The 27,045-nt window shown below is 38.0% G+C and overlaps 1 protein-coding gene across 11 annotated transcripts; it reads left to right on the top strand.

Annotated features, from left to right (window-relative positions):
- Positions 1–26,751, top strand: WDR47 (WD repeat domain 47). Of its 11 annotated transcripts, none has more exons than XM_074597754.1 (16): positions 56–226; positions 1,347–1,472; positions 5,549–5,715; positions 7,333–7,416; positions 7,936–8,020; positions 9,578–10,380; positions 12,950–13,076; positions 15,730–15,908; positions 16,031–16,288; positions 16,995–17,070; positions 18,319–18,476; positions 21,887–22,056; positions 22,974–23,144; positions 23,519–23,650; positions 24,447–24,665; positions 25,341–26,751. In XM_074597754.1, exons 2-16 carry the CDS (start codon positions 1,359–1,361, stop codon positions 25,481–25,483), a joined length of 2,886 nt encoding a protein of 961 aa, XP_074453855.1. In that variant the 5' UTR covers positions 56–226; positions 1,347–1,358; the 3' UTR covers positions 25,484–26,751. The 11 variants fall into 11 exon arrangements, with proteins under 11 accessions (XP_074453858.1, XP_074453859.1, XP_074453860.1 ...); XM_074597748.1 differs by having other exon boundaries at positions 60–226; positions 12,950–13,079; positions 24,429–24,665; XM_074597753.1 differs by having other exon boundaries at positions 60–226; positions 12,950–13,079.
- Positions 26,752–27,045: the final 294 nt, after the last annotated feature.

Raw genomic sequence — 27,045 nt, forward strand, 5'->3', positions numbered from 1 at the left:
GGCGCGGGCACCCCGCCCCGGCGCGGCGCGGGGAGGGCCCTGGGCCGCCGGGCACTCAGCGCTGAGGGCGGGTGGCAGCCGCAGTGCTGAGCGGAGCGGGAGCGAGACACCCCCCCACACACCCCCCCCAGCACCGACACCGGGCCCGCCCCGCCACCGAGGCCTGCCGCCATCTTCCCCTCACGCCCCGCTGGTGACGGCGCCACCGGGCCGCCGGGCGCCTCAGGTGAGTGCCGGCGGGCGAGGGGCCGGGGCGGGTGGGGCAGGGGCTGCGGCCGCCGCCGCGCCGTCAGGAGAGCGCTGCCTGGTGGCCTCGCCGAGCCCGCCCCGGTGAGGGGTCGCCCGTCTCCGCGCCCCGTCCCTGCCGTGTGGGCACGGCTGCGCCTGTCCCCCCCGCCGAGGGCAACATCGTCGGGGCGGCGACGCCCGCACCGCCGCTGTCCCTTTGTTGCGGCGGCCGGGGCTGCGGGCGGGCCGGGCACCGGCGGCCGGGCGGCGTGGCGCGGTGCCGTGACTGGCCGCGGCCCGTCCCCGGGGTGTGCCCCGTCTGCGGGGACGCTTCAGAGGAGCGTCGCCTCCTCTGCGGCCCTGTCGTGCCGCTGGTGCGGAGCTGACATTCCCGAAATGCTAATTCGATGTACGGGCTGGGCGCCGTGTAATTAAGCGGTGCGGCTGTTTTGAACCCTGCCACCGGCGGAGGTGGGTTTCGTGTGGAGCCGCACGTGAAGAGAAAAAAGAGAACAATTTGGAGCAATTGATGGGGTTTTTTCAGTCAAAATGCATTCACTTGTAGTCTCTCTAACTTGTTTTTTATTATTATTTTTTTTCTGCATTCTGTTTTCGCTCTAGTATGAAAGTATTGCATAATTTAGTGTCACCTTTTTGGCATTTGCGGTGCAGAATGCTGTGAGCGAAGAGTGTGATTGTTGCAAAGAGCTCTGCCGGTCACCTCTCGAGCATGGTGAGATGAGGATTACTGTGCTGGCTCTAAAGCAACAGCTGATCTAAGCAGGGTGAAAAAAATGGATTACTAGAGGGTAAGCCAGTGAAAATATCCGTGTGAGGCAGAATAGGCTAGTATGTAAGAGGATGCTTATTTGCTGTGTGTTGGAGTAGAAAAAGGTTTCAATCACAGCGTTCAACTGTACAAAGTTTGGTGAAGGCTTTCTATTAAGGCCTTAGTATATTCAATACAGTTCATTTGAAATAACAAAGCGTACGATCTCAGGGTAAAATGGGTGTCGGTGAGTTGCACTAGCTGTTGTGGGAAACCACTGTAATAAAAAATTTGGCCTATAGAGGTTTTTTTTGTAATTTTTGTAATTTTGTAAATTCTTTTGATATAGAATAACTGGAAGATGATTGAGGGCACATCAGAAATGGAGCCACTAGGTACTGACCGGGCCCCGAGTCCCCCATGGGGTCTGCACCGCCACTCTGGAGTGGCCTCTGGGCAGGCCCAAGAGTCATATGTAAGTGACTGTGGGATGGATTAGAAGGTGAAATAACTTGATGTAAAACAGCCAGCTGCTTAAATATGTATTACTTCTTCACATTCAGTTTTTCTATGACGTAGTTCAGCAAGATGCTGAGGTTATGGGTATGCATTGCAGCTGTCATTGAAGTCAGTGAACCAAGACTTCTAAATAGGCATCGCTTCTCCCTTTAAACATATCACTGCGCTCTCAGTATGACACTTAAGATTTGAACTATGTTATTTCTTTGTTGTATTTCTGAGTTGTTAGAGATTTTATATTCCTTGCCCAGTTTTGTGAATGCATATTGTATACTATTGGCAAGTGATCTATTTCAGATGATCAATAACAGTGAAATTCTAAAATAAGCATTATTGCTGTTTACTTGTCTTCCAGAATATTAAACCTTACTTTGTCAGGTGAATGCATATGCATTTTAAATTTTTTCTAAGGGAGGTAACTTAAAGAGAAAGACTATGTGAAGTTTACTTCTAGCTGATAAATATTTTTCTAAAATACTAAAATAGTATATTTATATGCATAAGAGCGTATTTTATTTTTTTAAGAATCATTTTCTATGCTTGTAACATCATGAGAGGATTCTTGCTCTTGACGTGTTCTTAGAAAATGAGTAAGAACGGAACAAGAGTGAAGCCTCTCTCTGGAAAATTTAGGAGTCGCTAGTCTACGTTCCAAATAGCTTATTTAAAAGACATCTTGTCCATTGAAGCTACAGAGAAATGATGTGTCAGGTTTGTGGCAAGAAGTTTCTTTTTTTCTTGATGTAGATTTATTGGGAGGAAAAGAAATTTAAATTCAGAACTAGGTGAAGATGATAATGGCGAGTGAACAGGAGAAAGAAGGATGGAGGACAGGTGTGGAACAGTGCTGTTCTGAAAAGACTGGGTAAGATAAAAAGGTTCTAGCAAAAACCTGGTTGGTAGAAGGCACCTGAAATGTTAGGCTCTGATACTCGTTTACTTTCATTTATACCTCAAGCTAGTGCTGTGCTTCAGTCATTCTTAAGCATTAGTGCTTGAGCTGATCAGATTGTGACGTTACATGCCATATGTGCTGGCAGGAAGCAATATAGTGGGATGGACCAAAGATGCAGCTTGAGCTCTAATCTTGAGTTTCCCTGCTGTTCTTTGATTTTTAATTATTATTATTTTTATTTATACACGTACACACACACACCACTGAATGTCAGAAAAACTGATATATTTTATAGGGGACAGTGTGTAAGCCTATGTATATTTATAATTTCAGATAGTGTTACAGTGCTGCTTATTATTTTGACAGCATAATGCTTGTAAGAGAAGTCTGAGCTCATCAGCCTACAAAACCATCAATTAGGTGAAAATCTTCTCTAGTAGGTTTACTGTTCTTTTCTAGCTATTTGTGCAATGGGAGTGTTGCTCTGAGCGCAAATGCACACTAAAAATTTTCATAATATTGTTAATGTATGAGCTTATTGGTGTGCTTCAAATCTTCTTCAGAAGTTCAGTATCCAAACTGTGTTTTGATATTATATTATATTTCTTAGTGGGACCCCAAAAATGCTGTTGGTGGTCCCATATCAAATATGGAGGGTGCCAATCATCTTTTATCCTAATTTATATGGGCAGTATAAATAAAGTATGTGAAGTTAAGTGTTAGAATCGGCAAAGGCTTTTATGTTCAGGAAACCTGTTCTTTTAAAACTACAGTGGAAAATGAAGACAACTTCTTGCAGATGCTGGATTTTACTTAATGTAGTTATACTCTTAAGCAAAGTACTGAGTATTATGCTGATTTTTCCATCAATAGAATATACAAATAATTAATTTTAAGACAGTCTTGAAGATATATAGGGTGGCTTCATGTTTAGTCTTGAGTCTGGTAGATCCAGTTGAAAAGAAAGATGGACTTGCTGTTCCTTTCTTCAAAGGGAGTCTTAGTGTGAATTTTTCTAGTAGTTCTCTGATGGGGAGTCTCAGTATAGCTTTGCCTAAGTTCTACTTTGTCTTTTGGCAAGGAAGTTAATTTAATTTGTATAAAAACCACCAGTGCCATAAAGTGTAATAGAAGAGAAATGCAAATGCATTAGGTGAGGTTGGGAATTAAGATGTTGATATTAAACTGCTGGTTAAATTTGTGTTGACTTTTTTTTTTCCTTTAGTGTATAAGGGTAGGGTTGAATTTTTCTCTGAGAGCAAAAATCCATATCCAGTTGCCAAAAAGGGAAGTTGAAGCAGTGCTAATACGGAAAGGAAAAAGCATCTTTCTACAAGTTCTGGGTTCGGATTTGTGTGTCGTATCTGCTTTTTTTCCTGCAGCAAAGCTTTCTGTAAGCTGTTTTTTTTTTTTTCCTTTGACTTTACTAGCTGAGAGGAGGAGTGTGGTCTCTGGGTGTGTCTTTCATGAGACCCACCCAAATACTTGGTGATTGGAGTCTTCTGTGACTAAAATGAGAATTAAACCTGGCCATTTTTAAAAAGAAGTTAGGCCATTTCATCTGGCACAATTAGGTCTCTGTTGTTCCAAAATAAACTATGCTGGTATAATCAAATGCTTTCCTAGTCAAACATTCTGGAAAAAACTTACTTGGAAAAGAGCTGGCATAAAACCATGAGGAAGATGGAAAACTTGTGGATTTAGACGATGTAGTACAAACCCCCCTCTTATTAATGCCTGAATTTTTGTATCCTCTCAAGTTCATTAGCAGTGGTTTATGATGAACAGTAAGAAGTTTCACAAGAGTATTTGTCTCTTCCCCTCTTCTCCGATAAATAATTAATTTCTTCTTAATACTTTTTGAGTATCTTATTTGGATTATTCAAACTCATTATATCTGTCCTTTGGGACAGAAGAGGGACTACTCCTTTCTACAGAAACATGGGCTTAAATTGAATTTTTCCTGATGTGAAATTGCAGTCTTGTAGCCACTAGATTTTGTGTGTGTTTTTTTTTTTTTTTAAGAGATCCTGATGAGGCAGTGCTAACACAGCTTGGCTGTGTTATAGGGTTTCTCCCCATATCCCCAGATAGTTTTCAGCAGATCAGCTTCTGAGCTACAGCTGTAAAGTCTTTTTAAGGTTAAAAAAAAAAAAAAAAAGTAGAACAGCTTCTACTTTTAAGTCAGGCTTCAGGAACCATACAAGACTTAGTCAGAAGCAGAATTTATTTTAGGTTTCCTAAGAGAAGTACATGCTACAACTTTCATGTCCTTGAAGGAATTGTGTTGCAAAGGATCCTGGGCGTTGTATCCATGGGAGCTTTAAACAAGCTGATTGCTGGCAGCTAGGGCCATGGCCTGTCACTGCCCCATCTGCATCTTTTTTCTGCTGGCTGGAGAGCTCATTAGAGCCACTTCAACACATGAGTTGGAAAAGCTAACCCAGTGACACAAGTGAGGAGAGCTAAGGAAGGGCCAGCAACATGCAGCTGGAGGCAGGTGAGCAAATGGGACTCTGGCAGTCAGACTGGCCTAGGCCACCTTGGGTTTGCAGCTTTAGATTCTTCATAAAGCATATAGACAGATACAGGTGTCCTTGTGAAGGAAGAAGGAAAAGCCTTGGCTTAATTGCTATACGTTACTTCAAAAATGGAGTAGGAGGAAACTGTATTTTTGGTGTGGTGTGCTTTTTGTGTGTGTTAGAAACATTTAAGTTTATATGTAAGATCCCTAGATAATGATGTAGTAACTGGTTCATTTTTATGCCCTTTGAACGTCAGTGTTTGCATTTCAAAAAGGAAAAATTGTACATGTTGCAGACTTGGTAAGTCTGCAACACAATATTTTCACACTGCAGGAGGATTTATTTCTTGGTAGATCTGTTTATTTGGGCCCCTATCTATGCATTGCATGAGACAGAAATAAAGATGATGCAGATGCATTGTTAGGTCTTAATTGTGACTTCATAATCAGCCTCTTGAAATCAGTTTCCTAATCCTGTCTATTTAATTTTTGTAATGCTATAATCTATCTTGTAAAAGTGTGCTTTTATGTTTTTTAGTAGCCAACGTTTGTTAACCGAGCATAAAATAAGGTATTGATCATAGCTAAAATTCTCTCTTCTTTTCCCTTTTAGGCTGCCATCATGACGGCTGAAGAAACAGTGAATGTTAAAGAAGCTGAAATAATTAAGCTAATACTAGATTTTCTGAACTCAAGGAAACTTCATATCAGCATGCTGGCCCTTGAGAAGGAAAGTGGGGTCATTAATGGCCTGTTTTCAGATGACATGCTTTTTCTAAGGTAGGACTTCTTTCTCTGGTGCTTAAATACCACATACCTGAAAACATACAATTGGACTGTGTTTCTGTGTGCAGCCCCGTGCCACTAAAGAGGAAGTGTTATGCCCTCATTGTATTCTGCTTCTTCCTGATCCCAGTTCTGGTCCAGCTGTGTAGTTAATGACCTCCTTCTGTGAGCTGCTTGAAGTAACTGACTAGGCATCATCAACACAGGTTTAGAGTTAGATTTTTTTTGTTTGCTTGTTCATTCATTTTAACTTGGTTATTTTTCTGGCATGCTAATGAATTGAAGTGAGAAGGAGTCTCAACAAGTGCCAGTGTCAGCGCAGGCTAAGTTGGGGAAAGCACGTGAGTGCGAACAGGATGAGAGAGCAAGATCCTCAGTTGGCAGCGGTGATCTGTTATTATCTGTTTACCAAGTCACATGTAACTGAATATGTAGATCATTGACTTCTAAAATAAATAAAATATTTTGACAATATCCTAGTGCTAAGATCTAGGATGAGTGGAGTGGTTTCTAAAGCTTTTCTAAAAAATATTATCTGCATTTCAAAATAATACCTAGATCTCTCTTAAAGTTAACAATGTGAAAGGAGTCTCTGCTGTCATAAAGGCGTGAGAGTTGGTGTGATTTACCATTCATCATATTGCCCTCAAAATTATTAAAAGGAGTCACATTAGATGCACACTAGTTTTTTAGCATTGCTGTTTTCTATTTCATGCCAAAGGTATTTAATAACTTGGTAGAAGCATGAGAAAATAACTTATCCAGCTGTTCTTAACACATTAAAAAATGTATTTTATCACTGAACAAGATTTCTCCCCTGGCTTCCCTTTTATTTTAAAAGGAATTTAAAATTACGTTTTGAAATAGTTCAAAATTGTGGATAATTGGAATGAAATGAAAGAATAATTAGAGAAAGATTGAAGTTATTAATCCTGTTTGTTAGTTTTATTCCTAGCTTAGTTGGAGTATACCTCTAATGAGAAACTCACTCCTTGTAGATCTGGGCCTTTTATAGAGAACTCTGTGTGTCATACGAGAGTATGAAGAAATTGAACTAATCCACCTGTGCAGTCTAGCGCAGTGGTCTTAGAGTTGGCATAGTTCCTGCCAAACTATTCCTCTTATGTTCTTAATATGGGAGTTGTGGTTTTTTTCTCCTCCTCCCCTTATAAAATAGGCCCAGCAGTATTTATACAATTAACATTAACTCATTTTTAAGTTTGCTTTCATTCTTCAGGACATATTCTTTGACTCAATATATTTATTTGTATTCTTGAAGTAAGATTATTTTTTTTTAAATAAGAATTACAGATAAAGCAGGAAACGCAGGACCATTTTGTCCTTTTTGATGTGTCTTTAAAAGTAATTAATATTTGCCCTTCTTGTATGCAGTTATTTTTACAAAATATTGAGAAAGGACTTAGATTTTGCTCCTATTACTAGTCAGATCAGACAATCATCTTAGCATCTGTGCAAAGCATTAATTTTTCAAAGCAGGCTGATCACCTGTTGTAGATTTAAAAGACTGTTGTGTTTTTGAATGAGCTGCCTAAAAAGGAGGAGGATGTTCTTGTCCGGTGAAATTAAAGGAGTGACTCTTTCTTTCACTAGGCAGTTGATTCTTGATGGACAGTGGGATGAGGTTCTTCAATTTATTCAGCCTCTTGAATGTATGGAAAAATTCGACAAGAAAAGGTAAAATAGAATGTATGTCAGAGTTCAATTTTTTTGAGTTGTGGAAAACATGAATTTCTAAGTATTATGTATGAAAGCACTAGTTCTGAGGTTTTTTTCTGGGTTTTTTCTAACCTATATACCATTCCTAAAGTGTGTGTATGTGTTTTTTTAACTTAAACTATGAAAAATATGTGCATATAATCTGTAATGAGTTTTCATTTTTCATACACTGTAGGAATATGGTGCCTGTTTTTGTATTTGGCTGCTCTGTCATATTTCTATTTAAAAAATTAGTGTGATTGCTATATTTTTTTCTTAGTAGCCTTCTGATATTTTAAATGTAATATTTCTGAAAGCAATAATTGAAAAAGACATTTTGTGGTTACCAATTTGTTAAAATTTGAGATCAGAGTTCCGTGTTCTAATGACCAATTTCTATGCCTAACTCAAAAATTAGTTGTAAATTACTCTGTTTATTTCTAAAAGAATGTTTAGCTACTTGATCAAGATTTATAGTATTTCACTTCTCACCTGCAGATTTCGTTATATTATAATGAAGCAGAAGTTCTTGGAAGCCTTATGTGTAAACAACGCGATGTCAGCAGAAGATGAGCCTCAGCATGTAAGAATTCTCTGTTTTGTGAAAATTTTTTTTGTTGTCAAGAAGCCTATTGAGGTATTCTGATTAAAGGCAAAGCGGAAGCTTCCAGCACTGAATACACAAATTTGAGCTATTACCAAATGGTTTCATAAACAATGGAAAAAATAATTGGTATCCTTTGGAAATGAATGTGGCTCCCAGGTCTCAAGGAGGATTGCGTATACAAAGGTTGCTTGAAACTCGGCAGCGTAGATCAGTAACCATATGCCGTGTTTGTGGTCCTGACCCAGAGATTTACTTTATGCCATTATGCTAAAGTACGGGGCTCTCTTTTTTCAAAAGAGTTCTGAAGCAAGCCTCAGAATTACAGAAATTTATTGTCATAATCAGGATCAGGTGAAAGATTCCAATTTGAATTAAACTTAATTTCTGTTGCTTTTAGAGAAAAAGGACACAGTTGTTTCTTCAGAGGGAACAGATGTGTTCACAATGGACCAATTCAGTTAAATGTACAAACAGCGCATTAGGCTTTCAATATAGAAAGAGGCATTAACTCAAACTGACAAAGAAGGTGTGCAGATTGTGGAAATTAATTATACTTTTTCATTTATGTTGATAATACATGAATACCATATTTCTAACAAATGTTATGAACTTAACATTCTTAATTTTTAAGACAATTGATTTTGTTTTCAAAACTGAATTGATTTTAATTCTCTGTCCCATTACACATACATTGTACTGCAGGGTCTTCTCTTGACAGTGCAAAGAAAGCTAAAAGGAATTCTTTACTAGATGGCAGTAGAGAAAAAAAAATCAGGTTTCTGTCTTTTTGTTTCTGATTTTTTGCTTTGAATGTAACCAAATGTGTTGCTGTGTTGTGGATGAAAGGCTGCTGTATTGAGCAGAATCTAGGTAACATGGGTAAGTGGGGGGGTTTATTTTTTTTTTTTAATCTTTGTAACTAAAAATACCAAGCTGTGTGTATTTAATGTGGTTCTTGGCTTTTAGCTATCAACAAACTTTAGTACAAAGCCCTCTATTCATTTGGAGGTCTTATCTTCTGAGAACTTTTTGAACTTTTTTTAATATTTTTGATTGAAGAACAGAAAATCTCAATATAAAAGACAACTCAAAGTTGCTAATCACTGGAAACTAGAGAAATCTACAAGCCTTTTCTAACTTATGCTAATAGCTTTTCATAGACATAAAAAAGGGAAAAAACCTTCAGTTGGCTTTGAGAATCGAAGTAACCTTCTGTGCTACAATAGGATTGTAGCTGTTTAGCTACAGATTCAAAATTTGAGGCCTATCAAACCTGCAGTGACATGAAGAAGTTCCATAGATCTGTAGAAAGTGGGACTGGGGGCGATTTCAGGAAGTAAGAGCATCCAGAAATTTGGCTCTGTTAACTACATTTGCATCAGCAATTTTGAACTCTATATTGTATTAAAACATAAACAGTAGTAGTAATAAAGGAATGATAGTGGAGAAATTCTGCTACTGCCTGTTCTTTTTCAACTAACTTTTATTGTAGAAACTTATGTACTACAAACTACTCTGTTAATATTTCTGTAGCTGGAATTTACAATGCGGGAGGCGGTACAGTGCCTACATGCGCTGGAAGAATATTGTCCCTCTAAGGAAGACTACAGCAAACTCTGCTTGCTGCTGACACTGCCTCGCTTGACCAACCATGCAGAATTCAAGGACTGGAATCCCAGCACTGCACGGGTTCACTGCTTTGAAGAAGCCTGCGTCATGGTGGCAGAGTTTATTCCTGCCGATAGGAAACTGAGTGAGGCTGGCTTCAAAGCAAGTAACAATCGCTTATTTCAGCTTGTAATGAAGGGATTGCTTTATGAATGTTGTGTGGAATTCTGTCAGAGTAAAGCAACAGGAGAAGAAATCACAGAAAGTGAAGTCTTGCTGGGCATTGATCTCTTGTGTGGTAATGGGTGTGATGACTTGGACCTTAGCTTATTATCATGGCTGCAGAATCTGCCAGCTACTGTTTTTTCTTGTGCTTTTGAACAAAAGATGCTTAATATTCATGTTGATAAACTCCTCAAGCCTACAAAAGCTGCATATGCTGATCTTTTGACGCCTCTTATCAGCAAACTTTCTCCTTATCCATCATCCCCAATGAGACGGCCTCAGTCAGCAGATGCTTACATGACCCGCTCCTTAAACCCTGCCTTAGATGGGCTGTCATGTGGATTAACAAATCACGATAAGCGAGTCACAGACCTTGGGACCAAAACTTCTCCAATGTCGCACTCCTTTGCTAATTTCCATTACCCGGGAGTACAGAATCTCAGCCGAAGTCTCATGCTTGAGAATACTGAGTGTCACAGCATTTTTGAAGAGTCACCTGAGCGGTAAGTGCAACTGTAGCTTTATTTTTACCTTGGCTTGTGTTGCGCTTTATCCTACTGGGTTCTTACCTACAATGTAACTTAACATAATTGTAACGTTCAAACGTGATTCAATTGTTGAAATTCTGTTGTAATTAAAACTCTATATACAAGGGGGTTTCTTCCTTACATTACTATGATCAAAGTAAATTTTCATATTTGGTCTTGAGCCTTATGGATTCAATCTGGACTTTCTTAAAGCTGAAATCCCAGCGCAGAGCACAGATATGCTCCAATTATGTAACAGTCAGCTAAGATTTATGTTCAGTATTACTGAATTCTTTCATTCCAGATAAATAAATGGAGACTGTGGAATAGCTATAGGTTCATCTTCTTTTCCCATCCCATTCTGTTCTCACGTGTCTGTAAATGTTGGTCCCGACACCATAAATGATTAAATATACTTCAGAAATTTACATACAGAAATAGTCCAAACGAAGTCAGTGGAAATGACCATATGCCATCATTGTAACATTGCTCTATCGCTTAACAATAGTAGTTCAGCTTAAATATTCATTTACTGTTTTCCAAAACAAATCTGAGTAAGGCTGATGAATGTATTATGTTTTTTATATTGGACTGGGACACAGTTGGGTTATGATAGTGCTGAATGCCATTAATAACTTCTTTTAATGCAATGTAGGCTGCAAAACTTGACTTCTCTCCTTCCTTAAGAACTAAAGCCTGTATCAAAACTTTGTGCCTTTTACCTTCTGAGAGAAAAGTGCTGGTAACTAGGGGAAATGGTACTTGTCAGTTAAGAGCTTGTCATTGTGTTTTTGCTTGGCCTTAATTTTGATCAGCAGTTCTGCCCCTTTCTAAATGTTATATCCATGCCTCTCTAGAAAGCAGGTGCCAGCTGTTTTGGCTGTTAGAGAACCAGGTGGGTAACTAGTACTGCGCTTAGGTGCACTGGCCAGCAGAGGACACTGCTAGAGCTGTGGTGTTCAATCCTGTCTGCAGTTGGTGACAATTGTCTATTAGTTTTGCCTTACAGCAATATTTTGTATCTTGTGTTAAGATAAAGAGCAGCTGTAACTAAACTCAATAAAAGGGAAACAAACACCATCATACTGATGTTACTTCACCAATAACAATGGCAACTTTTGCACTAATGTATGTCTTAATACATTCTCTTAATCCTTATCTTGAAAGGAGCTATTTCATTTGATTCTAAAACCCACTTTAAATCTTTTGGTTTTACCAGCCTCTTCACAACTGGAGTTTAAGTCTTATGGAAGTACCTCTTGAGTTACTTTTTTAAAAAGTGTACTTCCTGAAGATACTAATAAATTGTGACTCCTCTAATTTTACTCAGCTGTATGCACAAACCTTAACATTTGTGCCTGTAGTCCAGCGACCAGTGTTAAAACTGATTCTGGAAAGTTTTTTTTGTTTTCTTTTTCAATTTTAGTGTACTAGAATAATTCTGCACAAATAAATAGTTATCTTGTAGGCTAAATAAAGCGGGAAATTGCTGCAGTTTTTTTTTTTGTGTCAGCATTTATATGTAAAGTTAAGTGAAGGTGATAGACCTTAACATGCCTTTTCATTAAAAAATACACCTCTTGAGGGTTAGAATTAGGCAAAGGTGCCAGACCCATAGTTTCCAAGAAGGCATTACATTTTTCAGAAAAAATCTGGCTTCAGATTAAGTGTCCAATTTAAATGGCAGTATTTGCAAGGGCGGAAGCTGGGAAGCTGAACTTTATGTAAATCTGGCCCTTGCTTTTTCTTGCACATGACAGAAATATGGTATTTCTTTTATAAGTTGTATTCCGCAGGCATTACTCGTCTTTCAGTTAGCTAAGTTACTTTTGTTATTATACCCAAAAAGTTCAAAACAACTTCTTAAAGATCTTTGCTCCAAGTCACTGAGTAAAGAGGACTTTGTAAGTTGACAAAACTGAAGATGGGAATCCAAGGCTTGTGATGTGTTCTGCACACTTACTGATCGCTAAAGCTCAGTAAGAGTTTCATGCAGAAATACTTACATGATACAAGAACAGCAAAACTGATATAAACATTTTCCTATGTAACGTTTCCAGGAATGTCCAAGCTGATGGATGTTAAGTATATTTTAAATTCAGATTTATAGTGGTAATGATACTAATATCTTATAGAAGACATTAGTTGCATAGTATATCTGATATATTCCATGCACATAATTGCTGTGAAAACGGGACATCTTGAATAACTTGCTAGTTAAAGGGTGTATAATTCAAGCATAAGGATAGAAACCATGGAATCTGGATATCCCATGGTGGTAAGGCTCTTTGGAAAATGTGGGGATAAAGGACTGTCTGTCTAGCACTGACTGTGCTATTTGTTTGTCAGGGGGTTGGTTTAGCGTAACCCATTGCAAGTGGCATTTTTTCCTAAGCAATATCTTCAGTTTTATGTGACTTAAGAAGTTTGCGTACTTCTGTTATCAGATTTTACTCTAGAATGTTTTCTTTCTCTATTTACCAGGGGATTTTCTACCCTTAATTTTTCTCAATTAAGCTTCTCTTCTCTTCCATGTTGCTGCAAGAAGTGATACTCCTGTGGAGCCACAGCATCCCATCAGCAGTGAGACTTCATGCCAGAGTTCAGCTCCAGAAAATGAACCAGTTAATGGAGCACAGAGTCAGGGATCAGCCAAACAAGAAAAAAATGAGGTAGTGGGTTTTTGTTTAAAAATAATGAGGCCCTTTCAGCTGTGTTCTGATCACTTCATAATGATTTGCCTTTGTGTTGAGAACTTCATGCATGACAATGGGTGGCTTTGAATCTTGTTTTTACTATAGTGAAAATACCATATTGTGTCTTGTATAAGTTACTTTTTTTTCTGTTGTATACAGTTTTGCTGTCATCTGTGTCTGTAATGCAGCTGTTTAGTGTGCCTTCTCACATCAACGGTATTGCTAAAGTGTTGTGTATATTTTTTAAAAAAAAAAAAGGCAATGCTTTGCAGTACTCAGTGCCAATAATGTTAAATTAAAGAATGCTTAAGTGTTCTTAGTGTTTTAGCAAGGAATTTGTCATGTTGCCTGCAGTTTTTGGTGTTAACACTGGGTTTCATAGGTCATCTTACATCAGTATCTGTCTAGAACACAGAGAAATTAAAATTGGATAGTTCCCTAGTAAATGTATCTTTGCTGTTCAGAATCCAATAGCATAACCTCTTTTTGGATTCTTTGAAGGCCTGTGCCTTGACTGCCTTTTTTTTTTTTCCCCTTTTTTCTCATTAACAGCAGAGTGGGAAAAGTGAAATAATAGTTCAGTAGGGAAAAACGAAAACAGTTATCCATTCTGTCCTTTTTCCACAGTTTTAAATATCTGTCTCTTAAATCAGTAATGATGAATAACATTGAGCACGCAGCCTGTTTTGTTTGCAGATGCCAGTTTGATTTTTCTTAAGTAAACTTTGTCTGGGCTTATGACACCTATATGGTACTGAAAACCAGTCTAGTCTTGACAGGGCTATATTCTTGTAGACTCTGGATACTTGAGTGAGGCAACGGGGCCTATTGGAGGATTAACAAAGTCCTCCAAATTTGAGGACTTCACTCCCCTGCAGGACTTTGCTGAGTAACTTCTCTGCTGCAACAGTGTTGTATATGCACATGGGCAGTAAGGGGAGAGAGGAAAGAGCTTAGCTAGATGTCTAACACAGCAGGCTTCAAAAGGCAAGAAAACTGAATGCAGAATTTATAGGAGAGAATGAAGAAAGTAGATACCGTGCTGTGGGTGAAGGTGTTGGCCAGACTATTATACACAAGTAGAAAAGAATATAGTACTCAGTCCAATTTCACCTTGTTTTGTTTTCCACGTTGTAGTGGTATGTGTATATCTGTGCAAGTAAGAAATTCATTAAAGTTTCTTTTCATAGCTTTATTTTTGCATTGTTTCTGAAGAGACTGAATTAGAAGCCAGAGTTTATAGAATAGAGCATCTGGGAAACACATTTTAGATTTAGGTTTTAGTTTGGGTAATAATGACACAGAATCCAAAGGGTCAAAGGATGGAATCCAACTGCAACAAACAAGTATCAGTCATGGAAAGAAGTATAGACAAGAACATATCCATTGCTTAGAAGAATTATAATGTAATGACGGGGGAATAGTTCATGTCTTTTAAATACAGAGAATGAATGCTTTCTATACTTCTGAAGATAACTTCAGAGCTTCTAAACTACAGGGTTTCATCTCGGGAAACCTACGGTGGTAGACTTTTTATAAATGCAACAGCACTAGGAAATCCATTATAAACCAAGATACTATTGTGTCAGAGAACACAAAATCATAATGGAAGTATTTTTATTTAGGAGAGATGCAAAGGCTCATAGTTATGAAGAAGGATCCTCTGCATGAGTTGTCTGAACTAATGCAAAGTTATCAGGATGTCCATATACAACTTAGAATCACTAGATGACAAAGATGTTACTTTTGAAAACAACAAAAAACCACACCAAATTTGGTTTTTTTCTTTTACTATATTTTTTTCCTACTACTTGGTAAATATGCAGTTAAGGCTTTTTTTTTTTTTTTTGAAAATGCATGGCCCTTCAGTGTTGATACTTTGGCCTTGGACTAAAGTGCATTTGGTTTTCTGTAGGGTATTTTTGTTTGTTCATTTTTAACTTGTTATCAACTGTTTTATGATGGTAGCATTTGGAACTAGTGGTCCAGAGAGAAAGTGAGGATCGGAGGAAAGCAGAAGGCAGCGAGTCCTGGGGAGCTGGCAGTGTGGGAAGCTAAAGAATAGTATGTAAAAGGGAAGAGGTTATGAGAAACGAACTCGAGTATTTGTGTAAGGAATTTTAAAGTTAGGACGAGGCACCAATCTCAGAAGTGAGATCTAACGCTTGGATAGACTTCTTCAAGGTTGGCTACTGGGAGAAGTAAATTGGCTTTGCAGACTGATGGCAGGGAGGTGTCAACGTGGTACACAATACTAAAATTGTAGTGAAAATATGACTTGGAATTTGGAATGTAGCTTAGATTGTTTTCTAATTTTTATTTTCAGTTTACAGTCACCTATTTGTTTTGCTCTTAAGTAATACTTTGGAAGCTTTGTAGGAAAGAGAATTCTCCTCCTGAATTATGGCAGAACTGCTTCAACAGTGAATAGCACAGGCTCGCAGTGATTTGCTTTTTTAATATGTAAATTGTATCTGGTTTTTGGCAAGAACAAAAGCACTGCTCCTGAGAGGAGAATCTGCTGGCCTTTTGATGCCTGTATTGAAATTACAAACCAGAAAGTGAATATTTAGGTTAAACACCACAATTAACTACTTAATTTTCATCAGTAATTCTCATTTCCTTTTAGCTTCGTGATTCAACTGAGCAGTTTCAGGAATATTACAGACAAAGACTACGTTACCAGCAGCACTTAGAACAGAAGGAGCAACAACGACAGTTGTACCAGCAAATGTTGTTGGAAGGAGGTGTAAATCAAGAAGACGGAGCTGACCAGCAACAGAATCTTACTGAACAGTTTCTTAACAGGTTAGGGGGTTGTTTTGCATCTCCCTCAACTCACTCCTGTCCCTCCTCAAGTTCTCATAATAACCTGTTTTGGTCTTTTTTTTTTTTTTTTCCCCCCCTTTCCTCTGGTCACTTGTTATTAGATCTATCCAGAAGCTAGGAGAATTAAATATGGGTATGGACAGTCTTGGAAATGATGTACAAACACTTAGCCAGCAATGTAACGGGAGCAAAGGGAATGCATCTACCAATCCAGCAAGTAACTTGTCATCAACACCTTCAGATGCTAGTCAGAGGATAACAACTGATAGCCAAAATGTTAATACAAGCACTCCTCGGAAGCGTGGATTAGCTAATCAGATACCCTTTCCTGAAGAGTCACCTGTACTCGGGAATCAAACGTAAGTTGTATGACACTGTTCAGCACTAGAAATGTCCTTCTCTTAGCATTGTGGGAGTAGCTGTTTGTATTTATTTTTAGTTATCAAATTCATTTTTCATTGAATAGGGGTATTTTAGCTCACAATCAGTGCTTTCTACGTATTTTCATGGGGATTATAAATTTTTTTTGACTGCAAGTATGAGAAATAGTGGTTATCTGTTATGGTTTACATTTTAAGCTTATTTTTAATTTCAGACTTTTAAATCCATCTTATATGTATAGTTCTTGTTTATTTTGTGTTCTACTAAGTTTCTGAAAGCTTTTTTACAAAATCCCAGCTAGATGGAGAGAGAGGCAGGGCAGAGTGGGAATTGAATTTCTTATGTTAACTAAAGGTAGTGCTGACCTGAAAACAACAACCATTTTTCCACGTGTCTGTGTATGTATACATGTATATGTATGTATGTTATGGAATGAAAACAAATATATTTAACTTGCATTCACTTATTTAATGCCTGCAGTTGCTGCAAAATCAGCAACCTCATGTAAAAATTACAGCTTAATGATAAAGAATCAGAGATGTGTAACACTTGTCCGCATAAATCAGTCAGTTCTGAGTATGACTGAAACTGTAACTTTAGTCCAGAAAATACCTGTAAACACATCTGTCCCTGCACTTGTTTTTTCTTTCTTGTGAATTTAAACTCTTCACCAAATCAAAACAGTGCATCAGAACATGCTGTCTCTCAGCCGCAGTTGGAAGACTCTTCAGGGAATTTAACTAGGACAAGAGCTGATGAGGTGAGTTCTCTTATTGTCCTTTACAACTTGTATTTTCACAAGATTCAATATTTAATCCTGTGTACATGACATCCTTGCATTGTAAATAGATATTTAGAATGAATTTTGGTTGATGCAGTACCTACAGAATCACAGAGCCACTAAGATTGGCAGGGATGTCTGGAGACCAAGTCCAAACCCACTGCTCGGAGAAAGGTCAATGAGAGCAGGTTGTTTGGGGCTGGGTCCAGTTGGGTTTTGAGTATCTCTGAGAATGGAAACTCCACAACTTCTGTGGACACCCTGTTCCCATGTCTGACCACCCTCATGGTGTTTTTAAAACAACAAAAAAGCTTAAATAGAATTTCCTATATTTCAACTTGTGTCCATTGCCCCTTGTCCTTTCACTGGATACCACTGATTAGAGTTTTGCTCAGTCGTCTTTACTCCTCCTTTCAGGTATTTATATGCACTGATGACACTTACATACAAATCTCCCCCCCCGCCCCCTCCCCCTCACCACACACACCCAAAAAGATCTCAAGGCCCAATAGTCCCAGCTCTCTCAGCTTCTCCTTGTACAACAGAGGCTCCAATGGGGTGTCTTTTACAGACATTGTTTTGTGTTTTCTAGGTTGTAATTTTGATTGTTGGACTCCAGTCAGAATGGTCTGACTTTAGGGAAATAACTTTGCAATAAGTACATTCCAAAGCTTCTGCATCAGATAAATAAAAATAAAAATCAAAATTTTAGAAATGTGGTGATGAAATTGTCTGGAGTATGATGTAATAAAGTTTAGCATAATTTAATGAGAACTTTGTGTTATCTACAGGGTGAAAAGCTGATTCTTATGTTCATATTGTATTTGTTTTATAAACTGTGTTTATGATTTGGACTGTTCACAGTAAAAATGCAACTTTGCTCCCCTCGTAAGTTTCACACAGATCAAATGTGTTTACACAGAAATAAACTGTAATATCATGCTTTTAAGAAAAGCTGTTGGAAGCCTGCAGGAAGAATGAGAAATGCTAATCTAATGTTAGCCATATGACTGAGCTGAAGAAAAGAACTTTTGAAATATGCTATTCCTTGACCCTGGAGTAGACATTGTTTTACAAACCTGTAATTGGAATAGTTTAGCCTGGTGCTGCTACTTATTAATACTTTAGTACAATGGTTTTACATTATTCTACAAAACCGTCACGTCCACTTTAAACTGTGCAGTTTTATGCTGAAGAACCTAATTTGACTGCAACCCTTCTACACAGGATGACAAATCAAAAAAGCAGTTCATTTGTATTAACACTCTAGAAGACACACAAGCTGTCAGAGCTGTAGCCTTTCATCCCAGTGGGAGTTTATATGCTGTCGGCTCCAACTCCAAAACTTTGAGAGTGTGTGCCTATCCAGAAGTAATTGACCCAAGGTAAGAAAGCTTGTATAATCATTTATTTCTCTGTGTCATAGCACTACTTTCTCCTGTAGCTACTGATACCCGTACATTTCATACCTTTCTTTTGTTGTCGTAAATAGTGCAGTGCTTTCCTTAGAAAGCTGAACTACCAAACAAAAATAAGATGATCTACTTGAAGAATTTGTATATTTGTGGGCTACTTTTTTGCTCTCTTCCTTTACTGGCAAGGTGCATTGCCACAATACCACACCTGTCCTTGCAAAAGTGTTTGGGTTTTTTTTTTGTCTCAGCAGATGAGCTTTTCTGTGTTTATTACGATAGTTTCTTGTTTTTACATTCCAGCTGTAAAAGTGGGAGAAAGCATGTGTCAGTTCTCCAGCCAGCACAAATTGGGCTTCATGAAATGCAGTTTCTGGCCGGAGGACAGACAGACAGTAGAGAAAGCAATATCATCTTCAACTTTTACAGCAAAATTTGCCAGAGCATGCCTATTGGCCTAGTTTTACTATAAACGTTGTTTTCCTGATACTTTGGTTCCTTGACAGGAAAAGCACTATTTGTGGCTTACTGTGCACCCAGTCTTTTCTGTTTTCTTTTCACCTGTCAGATGAGGCTTTGAGAAACCTAGTCTTGGTGGGAGGTGTCCCTGCCTGTAAGCAGGAGGGTTGGAACTAGATGATCTTTAAGGCCCCCTTCCAACTCTAACCATTCTATGATTTTTTTTTTTAATAGGAGGGGGGAAGAGTATTTTTTCACCTGGAAATAAATAGTGCCGTATCAATAATCATCTCCCTGTCTCTGCTCCAGTTACATTATTTTTCTTGGAGTAGGGGAGAAGTGTAAGCATCTAAAACTTAATGATTTCAGAAGGATCTACAAGTATGCAGAATGACTTTATCTGGGACAACTTCCCAGTTTAGGACTCATGTTCAGGCTTCCAAAGTGCTCAAAAAACAATCTGACTTTTTTTTTCTTTTCCTCCTTAAATATCATCAGTAAGGTAGCCTTTGAAGTTTAATTCCAAAATATTTATTGTCAACATACGAAACAAAAAAAAGAAATAGCTGATTTCTCCGATAGCCAATGCAGGCTGGCTGGCTGGGCTTGAAGCCCAGACAACCTCCTCTTGATTGGTAAACGGTGCAAAACATTTTCAGTGGACTGGACCCCTCCTTATTGACTAGCTCTGCTCTTGCACAACATGCTCCAGCCATTGGGAAAAGTTAGATTGACTCTGCAGCCTTAATCTCTAGTTACACTGCACGATCTGATATGGCAAGTGACATAGTGCATCTGGATATGAAAGGAATACCTCTTCCTCTTCCTGTTTTGTTTCACTATGCTTACAGTCTGCCAAAAACCTTTCATCATGCGATTTACAAGTCAGCAGAGAGATTATGTTATCTTAAAGATATTCTAATCCTTGTAACAGCCTGAGTCTAGACACACATTCAAAATTGTTTGTGTTTTTCAAAAAGCTGTATTTGTGTTAGAGTAGCTGGTAAACAGCAACTGTTTAACTGTACGTCAAAGTTTTGGGATTTTTTAAAGTTTTTTAAATTGTCCTTCAAACTGGTATATGATTCACAAAAGGTTTTCAGGTTTTTTCCCTTTTTCTAAAGGTATAGTAGTAGTGTGCTTTTTTCACGTGTTTGAGATTAAACACTGGTAGATACACACTACAATTCTGCAGATTTTGCTCAGGTAATCTCAGTGGTTCCATGCAGTTGATTAGCAGCACGTGGTCTCTGTGCTGCGCAGGTGCTGCCACATCCTGACAAAGTCAGGGATTCTCAGCTGCTGCCTCCACCTTGTAACAAATGCTGTGAATCCAAACTCTGAGTGTGATATAAGGCTAATGCCATTTAGGAAGCTCCGTAGTGTGTGTTGAATGGTGATCCTGATTTAGGCTAATCTGGCATGGATTTCCTCTCTGTCAACAAAATATAATTAGCTTCCACGTAGATTTATTTTAGTATTCTTTACTTAAAGCCATGTTTATCTCAAAAGGCTTTAAACAGATGTAGATATTTGTCTACTGTTTTTTCTCTCTGCCTCTTCTGTTCAAGTATTTATAGTATGGTTTCTGAATTTTTCAGTAGTTTAATTTGATTTCTGTTGTTGATGTTACTGGAGTGAATGATGATGAGTTGGATACAGCAGCACTTAAGTACTTGACTACTTCCCTCTATGGGAACAGAAATAACATTGTAGGGAATTAATCAATTGAAATACAGTAAATTTACATCAATGGGACTGTTCCTTTTATTTCAGCCATGTGTGAAGCTGATCTGGTTTCAGAAATAAGAATGTATGGTATGTTTAGATGGCTGTGAAGATTCCTGCATTAACGTATAATTGTGACTGCATCTTTCTTGTACAGAGTGCTGTATTAGATTTTCTAGTAGATGAGTGAAGCTTTGAGAGTGACTTTAATCAATAAAAAAATATCCAATGCCAGGCTCATAATGGTGAACAAGTATGAGTTTTTTCTTTTGTTGTACTTTTTTGTTATTTAATGGCCAACAAGGAGATAGTACTTGACTTAAGGCAGCATTTCTCTCTGTCTTCCCAGCTAGGGTTAACACCGAAGCATTTTTCTTGATCCTTTAACCACTTTAAGTGCTTGATGAGTCCCGGTCATTCTGACAGCAAGGATGGCATAGACAGCAGAGTTTTGGATAAAACAGCAGGTCTCAGTTTTTATTGCTACAATACTATGAGGCACAACAACAGCCCCAAACACAAGAATATATAGTGCAGTCATATAATTATGTTGTCATACCAAACACAATCCCCAGTTAGGGATTATGTCTAGTGGGTGGGAAACTGGAAGTGAAACACCTTCCTGCATGCATACGCAGAGGTTACACAGGCTTCTGCTTTCTTCTTTTGGGAATCTGGATTTTCTAATCTGCAGCATGATCGTTTAGTCCCAGACCTAGCCTTCAGCCATGCCAGCTGCACTGGGTACTACCATAGACAGTGTGTGCCGTAAGAGCTTTCTTGCCCTAGTGTTGCTCAATTGAACTCAAGCACAGTCAAACGCAGACATAGGATCAAGATGTTTTCAAGAGAAAAATCCCACCACTTTAGAACTCTAGAAATAAGGTCTCATTGTATGTAGCTAGTAATCACTATTTTATCTGTATCAACCCTTTGTAGATGAAGGGACCGTGTAAGTTCTTTTTGCATGTCCAGTCGCAAATACAATGGGAAGATGAGCAAAAACAGAGAAAATGGAATGGAGGAGATCCTTCTGGTTTTTTCTTAGATCACATGTATATGTTTCAGTGCAAACAGTCATATGTATTTCATGTTACCTAAGGTAATAGAAAAACAGTATTTTCATTTTAGAATACATTATTTTCCTTAACAAATAAAAGGAAATTGGATCTTTTTCTTTTTTCTTTATTTTTCAGTGCTTATAATACTCCTAAACAACCTGTAGTTCGCTTCAAAAGGAACAAGCATCATAAAGGATCAATCTACTGTGTAGCCTGGAGTCCCTGTGGACAGCTGTTAGCTACTGGTTCTAATGATAAATATGTGAAAGTACTGCCTTTTAATGCAGAAACTTGTAATGCAACAGGTAGTGTGTGTATTTAATTTAAAGAACTTATTTTCAATTATTTGTCCGATATTTGGCAAAACCATTCAAATTACCTTGATTATGTAGTTAATAGGTTTTGTTGTTTTTATTCTAATACTTTGGTGAACGTGGTCTTTCTTCCTTTTTGCTGTCACTGTAGTCTCTGTCTAGCAAAGAGCAATTGAGAGGTTGGGGATTATCTTTTGGGGTTTGTTTGGTTTTTTGTTTGTTTGCATTTTAGTTTTGTTGCAAGACTCTGGTATTGTGCTGTCTTCTGGTAGATTTTTATTATTTTTTTTTTCAGATATGTTAAAACAACCAAATGTTCCTACCTAGCTCTAGTTCTTGACTGTCAATAGGAATTTATTTCCAGTTCCCCTTCTCCTTGCCTAGTTCTGTCATCTTCTCCCCCATCTTAGAAGTCTGTGGCTTCTCTCCCAGCAAATACTGTTTTCCATGCCCAACCCTCCTAATCATTACACTGAATATGGCTCTTATCTTTTCTGTTTTGAACTTAGGATACCTTGTCTTACGTGGTTCCGTGTTCTCAATGATACTTCCCTCCTGGCAGAGAAAGCCTTTTTAGTTTACCATAGTTTACAAAAAGAAATAAGTGTACTCTATAAACCTTGGCTGGATTTGGCCATAGAGATGGTCTGTGTACTTTTGCAAAGCTTTCGGAACTGTAGGAAGCTCAAGCAACACTCAATAAAAATAAGATTCTTAGAGATTTTATTTGAACTGTAGCAACCGAAATAGTGCGTTCTATGGAAAGTGCACAACTATGTTTATATTTGGTAGAATACCCACCCTTGCCTAAAATATTCTGTGTTATCACTGTAGCTGCTTTAAAGATTACAGGAGTAACAGTGATAAAGTATGCCTCATTTTCTTCCTTGATTTTTAAATTATTTTAGGACCAGATTTGGAATTCAGCATGCACGATGGGACAATCAGAGACCTTGCTTTTATGGAAGGCCCGGAAAGTGGTGGTGCTATTTTAATAAGTGCCGGAGCAGGGGACTGTAATATTTACACAACAGACTGTCAGCGAGGGCAAGGCCTGCATGCTCTCAGCGGTCACACTGGTATGTATGTTGTTGTTTCTCTCTTGCATTTTTTAAGTCTGTATTACGTTCTAATAAAGTTGTTGGTTTGGGGTTTTTTAATGTCCTGGGGTTTTTATTTCTAGCAAGGCCTTTTTTTATGTCTTCAAATTGCTCTTGAGGTATTTGGCAGGGGGTGTTTGTTTTTAAATACATTGGCTGTTAATTTAATGGAGAGAGCGCTTGTTTCGTTCCAGAGAAGATGCAAAGCTGGGTACTGCCTTACACTGTTGGCATTTTAGATCATACCACGTGCAGGTTTTCCATAGGACTGTTAAATCCTTGAATGCAAAAATATAATCAGAACTGTAATATTTCATTTTTTGATTAATGATGTTTAATCATCATCTTCACAGGTCATATTTTAGCACTTTACACATGGAGCGGCTGGATGATTGCATCTGGATCCCAAGACAAGACTGTAAGATTCTGGGATCTGAGAGTGCCAAGCTGTGTTCGTGTTGTGGGAACAACGTTTCATGGAACAGGTAAGAATTACTACTGTGCTTCTGATCATCCTTGCATAAAAATATTTTTTAAAAAAATGTCTAAGTAGTATAGAATGAATGCAAGGGATTTTTTTTGAATCACGGAATGGAGGCTTGGCTTAAAAGAAATAAATTGTGAGGATATCTTTACCCGTGTGTTGTTCTGGTTTTGTGTCTTGTTGTTGTTTTTTTTTTTTTTTAAAGTAACATTTCCTTTCAAAAGTTGGCTAGTTTTTGGCCTTGCAATTTTTTCAAAGATACTTCCAAGTACATTAAAATAAAACAGGACACAAGATAACTGTTTCAGAATCAAAAGCAGGGGTGGGAAGGAGCAGCCATTTTTGCAAGTCGTCAACATACTCTATAGAAATCTGCAAAAGGATTCTTAAGAAGCACTTGCGTTCAGACTTGTTTCTTAAAACCTTTGCGGGGGCAATAGATTAGAACAGGGGAAGGGGAGGAGCAGAATTCCTTGCATTGCTCTACATTATTTCATAAAGAGTTACTTTCTTTCTTTCCTGTGATGAAAGATACTTTTGCTCATGCAGCTTTAATAGTGGCTTTGCTACTATAGGTCACATTCCAGTGTGACCTATGGCTTCAGATTTTCAAGTGCTAGAACATAAGTGTTCTTATTTTAAGATAATAGTAGCTAGGTATGTTCACCTTAAATTTAAGACCAGCATTTGGTATTCTTATACAACGTATGTTCTTGGTTTTAAAAAAAAGTTGGCTATTTGTACAAATGTACATAAGTATATAATATGTGTTGTTTGAGGTGTGTTTTCTCTCATAGGAAGTGCTGTCGCCTCAGTAGCTGTTGATCCTAGTGGTCGTCTCCTGGCTACGGGACAAGAGGACTCCAGCTGCATGTTGTACGATATTCGAGGAGGACGAATGGTGCAGAGCTATCATCCTCATTCCAGCGACATTCGTTCTGTTCGCTTCTCGCCAGGGGCACACTACTTGCTCACAGGATCATATGATATGAAAATAAAAGTGACAGACTTGCAAGGTAATATACCAAAAAGGATGCTAGGTTCATTTTCAATTTGATGCTTTTAGTATTGAAGTGGTACGAGAACTTAGTTTGAAGATCAGGTTTTTAGTTTAAAAGGGGGAAAAAACAGTAGAGCTTTGAAGGGTTTGAAATGTATATAAATATTTTTATTTTTTTTTCTGTTCACGTTTGGTTGGTTGTGTTGCTGAGAGTGTAGGCTATGAACTAAATCTTGTTTGAGGAGAGAGGTCTGATTATGACAGAAGAACTAATTAACACTGGCTGATGAGATGGCAGTTGCTTTCAGGTAGCATTCATAAAATTAACGTTTAAAAAAAGTATAATAATAATTATTATTTTATTGGGAAGAGTTAAGAAGATAAAAGATATTGGGTATATCTAATAGACTTGATTTTCTTGGACCATTAAACTTTAATCACATTATTTCAAAAATCAGGTATTCAGAGTTTTTAAGTTGTACTGTGTCTAGTAATGCCTAAAACCCAAAACATTGGGGCTCTCTCACTCTGTGTGAGAGAGAGAGAGAAGAAGGGGTCAAGTATGCTTCAAAAGGTGAAATACATATGTAAGCTTTACTAAACAAACAGGAAAAAACAAAACCACCAAAAAACCAAAGAGCTGGGATACAAATTCATGAAATGACTAATGATTTCCATTCCTTTGCCATAGGGGACCTCACAAAGCAGCTTCCTCTGATGGTGGTAGGAGAGCACAAGGACAAAGTTATTCAGTGCAGGTGGCATACGCAGGATCTTTCCTTCTTGTCGTCTTCTGCAGACAGAACTGTAACCCTTTGGACCTACAACGGCTAGAGTGCAAACAAAGGCAACCTATGCAGCTAAAGCACAGAGACCTGAGACTACAGAACTGTAAAAACAAAGTAATAATAATTAGGCATTGAGAGAGCAGCAGTTGAGCGTGAGAGTGTCGTATCAAGAGGAGGGGCACTTGTCACAGATTTTTCTGTTTTTTAGGAGGTCTTGGTGTTTTTTAGTATATTCTTTTGCAGTGCTTTCAGTCTTCCATGTGAACTCATGCTGCTGTGACCTATTGTAGTCTTGTTGCCAAAGTCTATGAGGAGAACTCTTATGTTGTCGATGTGCACTCAAAGTAACATGAATGATGTGTTTACAGTTTGGTATTAATTGCATTCCTTGGTCTTTGCCTCAATGAGAATTTTATACAGAGACTTAAGTTGAGCACCACTTTAATCAAGTTGTATGTGACTAGTTCCACACACACACATAAAAGATAAATTACTTCCACTGATTTTTCAGATTTATTATATTCATCACTTCTCAACAAGAGGAGAAGTTTTATAACATCTCCACAGCTTCAACTTTTTTAGTAATAAATTTTGAACCTTAAAGGTGACTAGGCAGTAACCACATCTTGATTATGGTCCATTATTTAGTGTGGGTTCTTTTCTTTCTTTTCATCTAAACTGGGGGAAATGTTGCTGTTTTTACTATGTGACATTGTTTTGAACAAGCTAACATGTTGGAGGGGGAAAAAAGTAAAATATTGAAAACTTTTTTTGCTGTAGAAACATGTAATATTTTACTTTTTGAATGCAACAGAATACCTCTGTGTATAACGTACTGTAGAAGAGAGTGGATTGGCAGCAGTTGTCACAGTGAGCTTAATGGCTATCAGTTTTCCAAGTAAAAGGGGTACCATTAATGCTATAATAGAAACCAGCATGGCTTAAAATGCTATGTCTGCATGATAATTTAAGAATTAAATTGTTTGAATTCCCAGTTCAGAAGCTTATCTGAATTTTATTTCTTGCACTGTTTATGTATGGGGAAACTGCAGTTTTATTTCTATGAAACTTTAGATTCTAATGTTTATGTATTGTTATATTTTCATATTGTACAGTTCCTTTTACTTTTTAAAATATAAACCTTAAACACTAGGTTATTTATTTATTTGAACTGCAGTTAAGTTTTGGATTTCTCTTGGTTACTAAATTATATGTGCACTGTAGCAAGCATTTTTAACTATCGTATAAAAGTGGAAAGGTAACTATAGAAGTGTATCTGTGCTATAATCTCAATAAAGACCTCCAACACCTGCAGCCATCTCATCCGTTATTTTGGATTCTCGGTTTGTGATTCCCCAGTGCAGCTCTGATAGTTAAACCGTACATCAGAATCTGTTGGATGCCTGAACTGTAAAAGACTTTAGATCTTTGATATCATTTCCAAGTGTCTGACTTTGCAGTGAGGTGAGTAATCATAGGGGAGCACAGGGCTGAAACTCTATTTTTCTGTGTTGGACATGTAGGTTAAGGTCCTAATGCTGCTCTGGAGGAAAAGAAGACTTGTAACTATTCTTTTTCTCCAGTTGTCTCTCGGTGGTCAAAGCTGGC

This window comes from Larus michahellis, chromosome 8, assembly GCF_964199755.1.
Source record: "Larus michahellis chromosome 8, bLarMic1.1, whole genome shotgun sequence".
NCBI lineage: Eukaryota > Metazoa > Chordata > Aves > Charadriiformes > Laridae > Larus > Larus michahellis.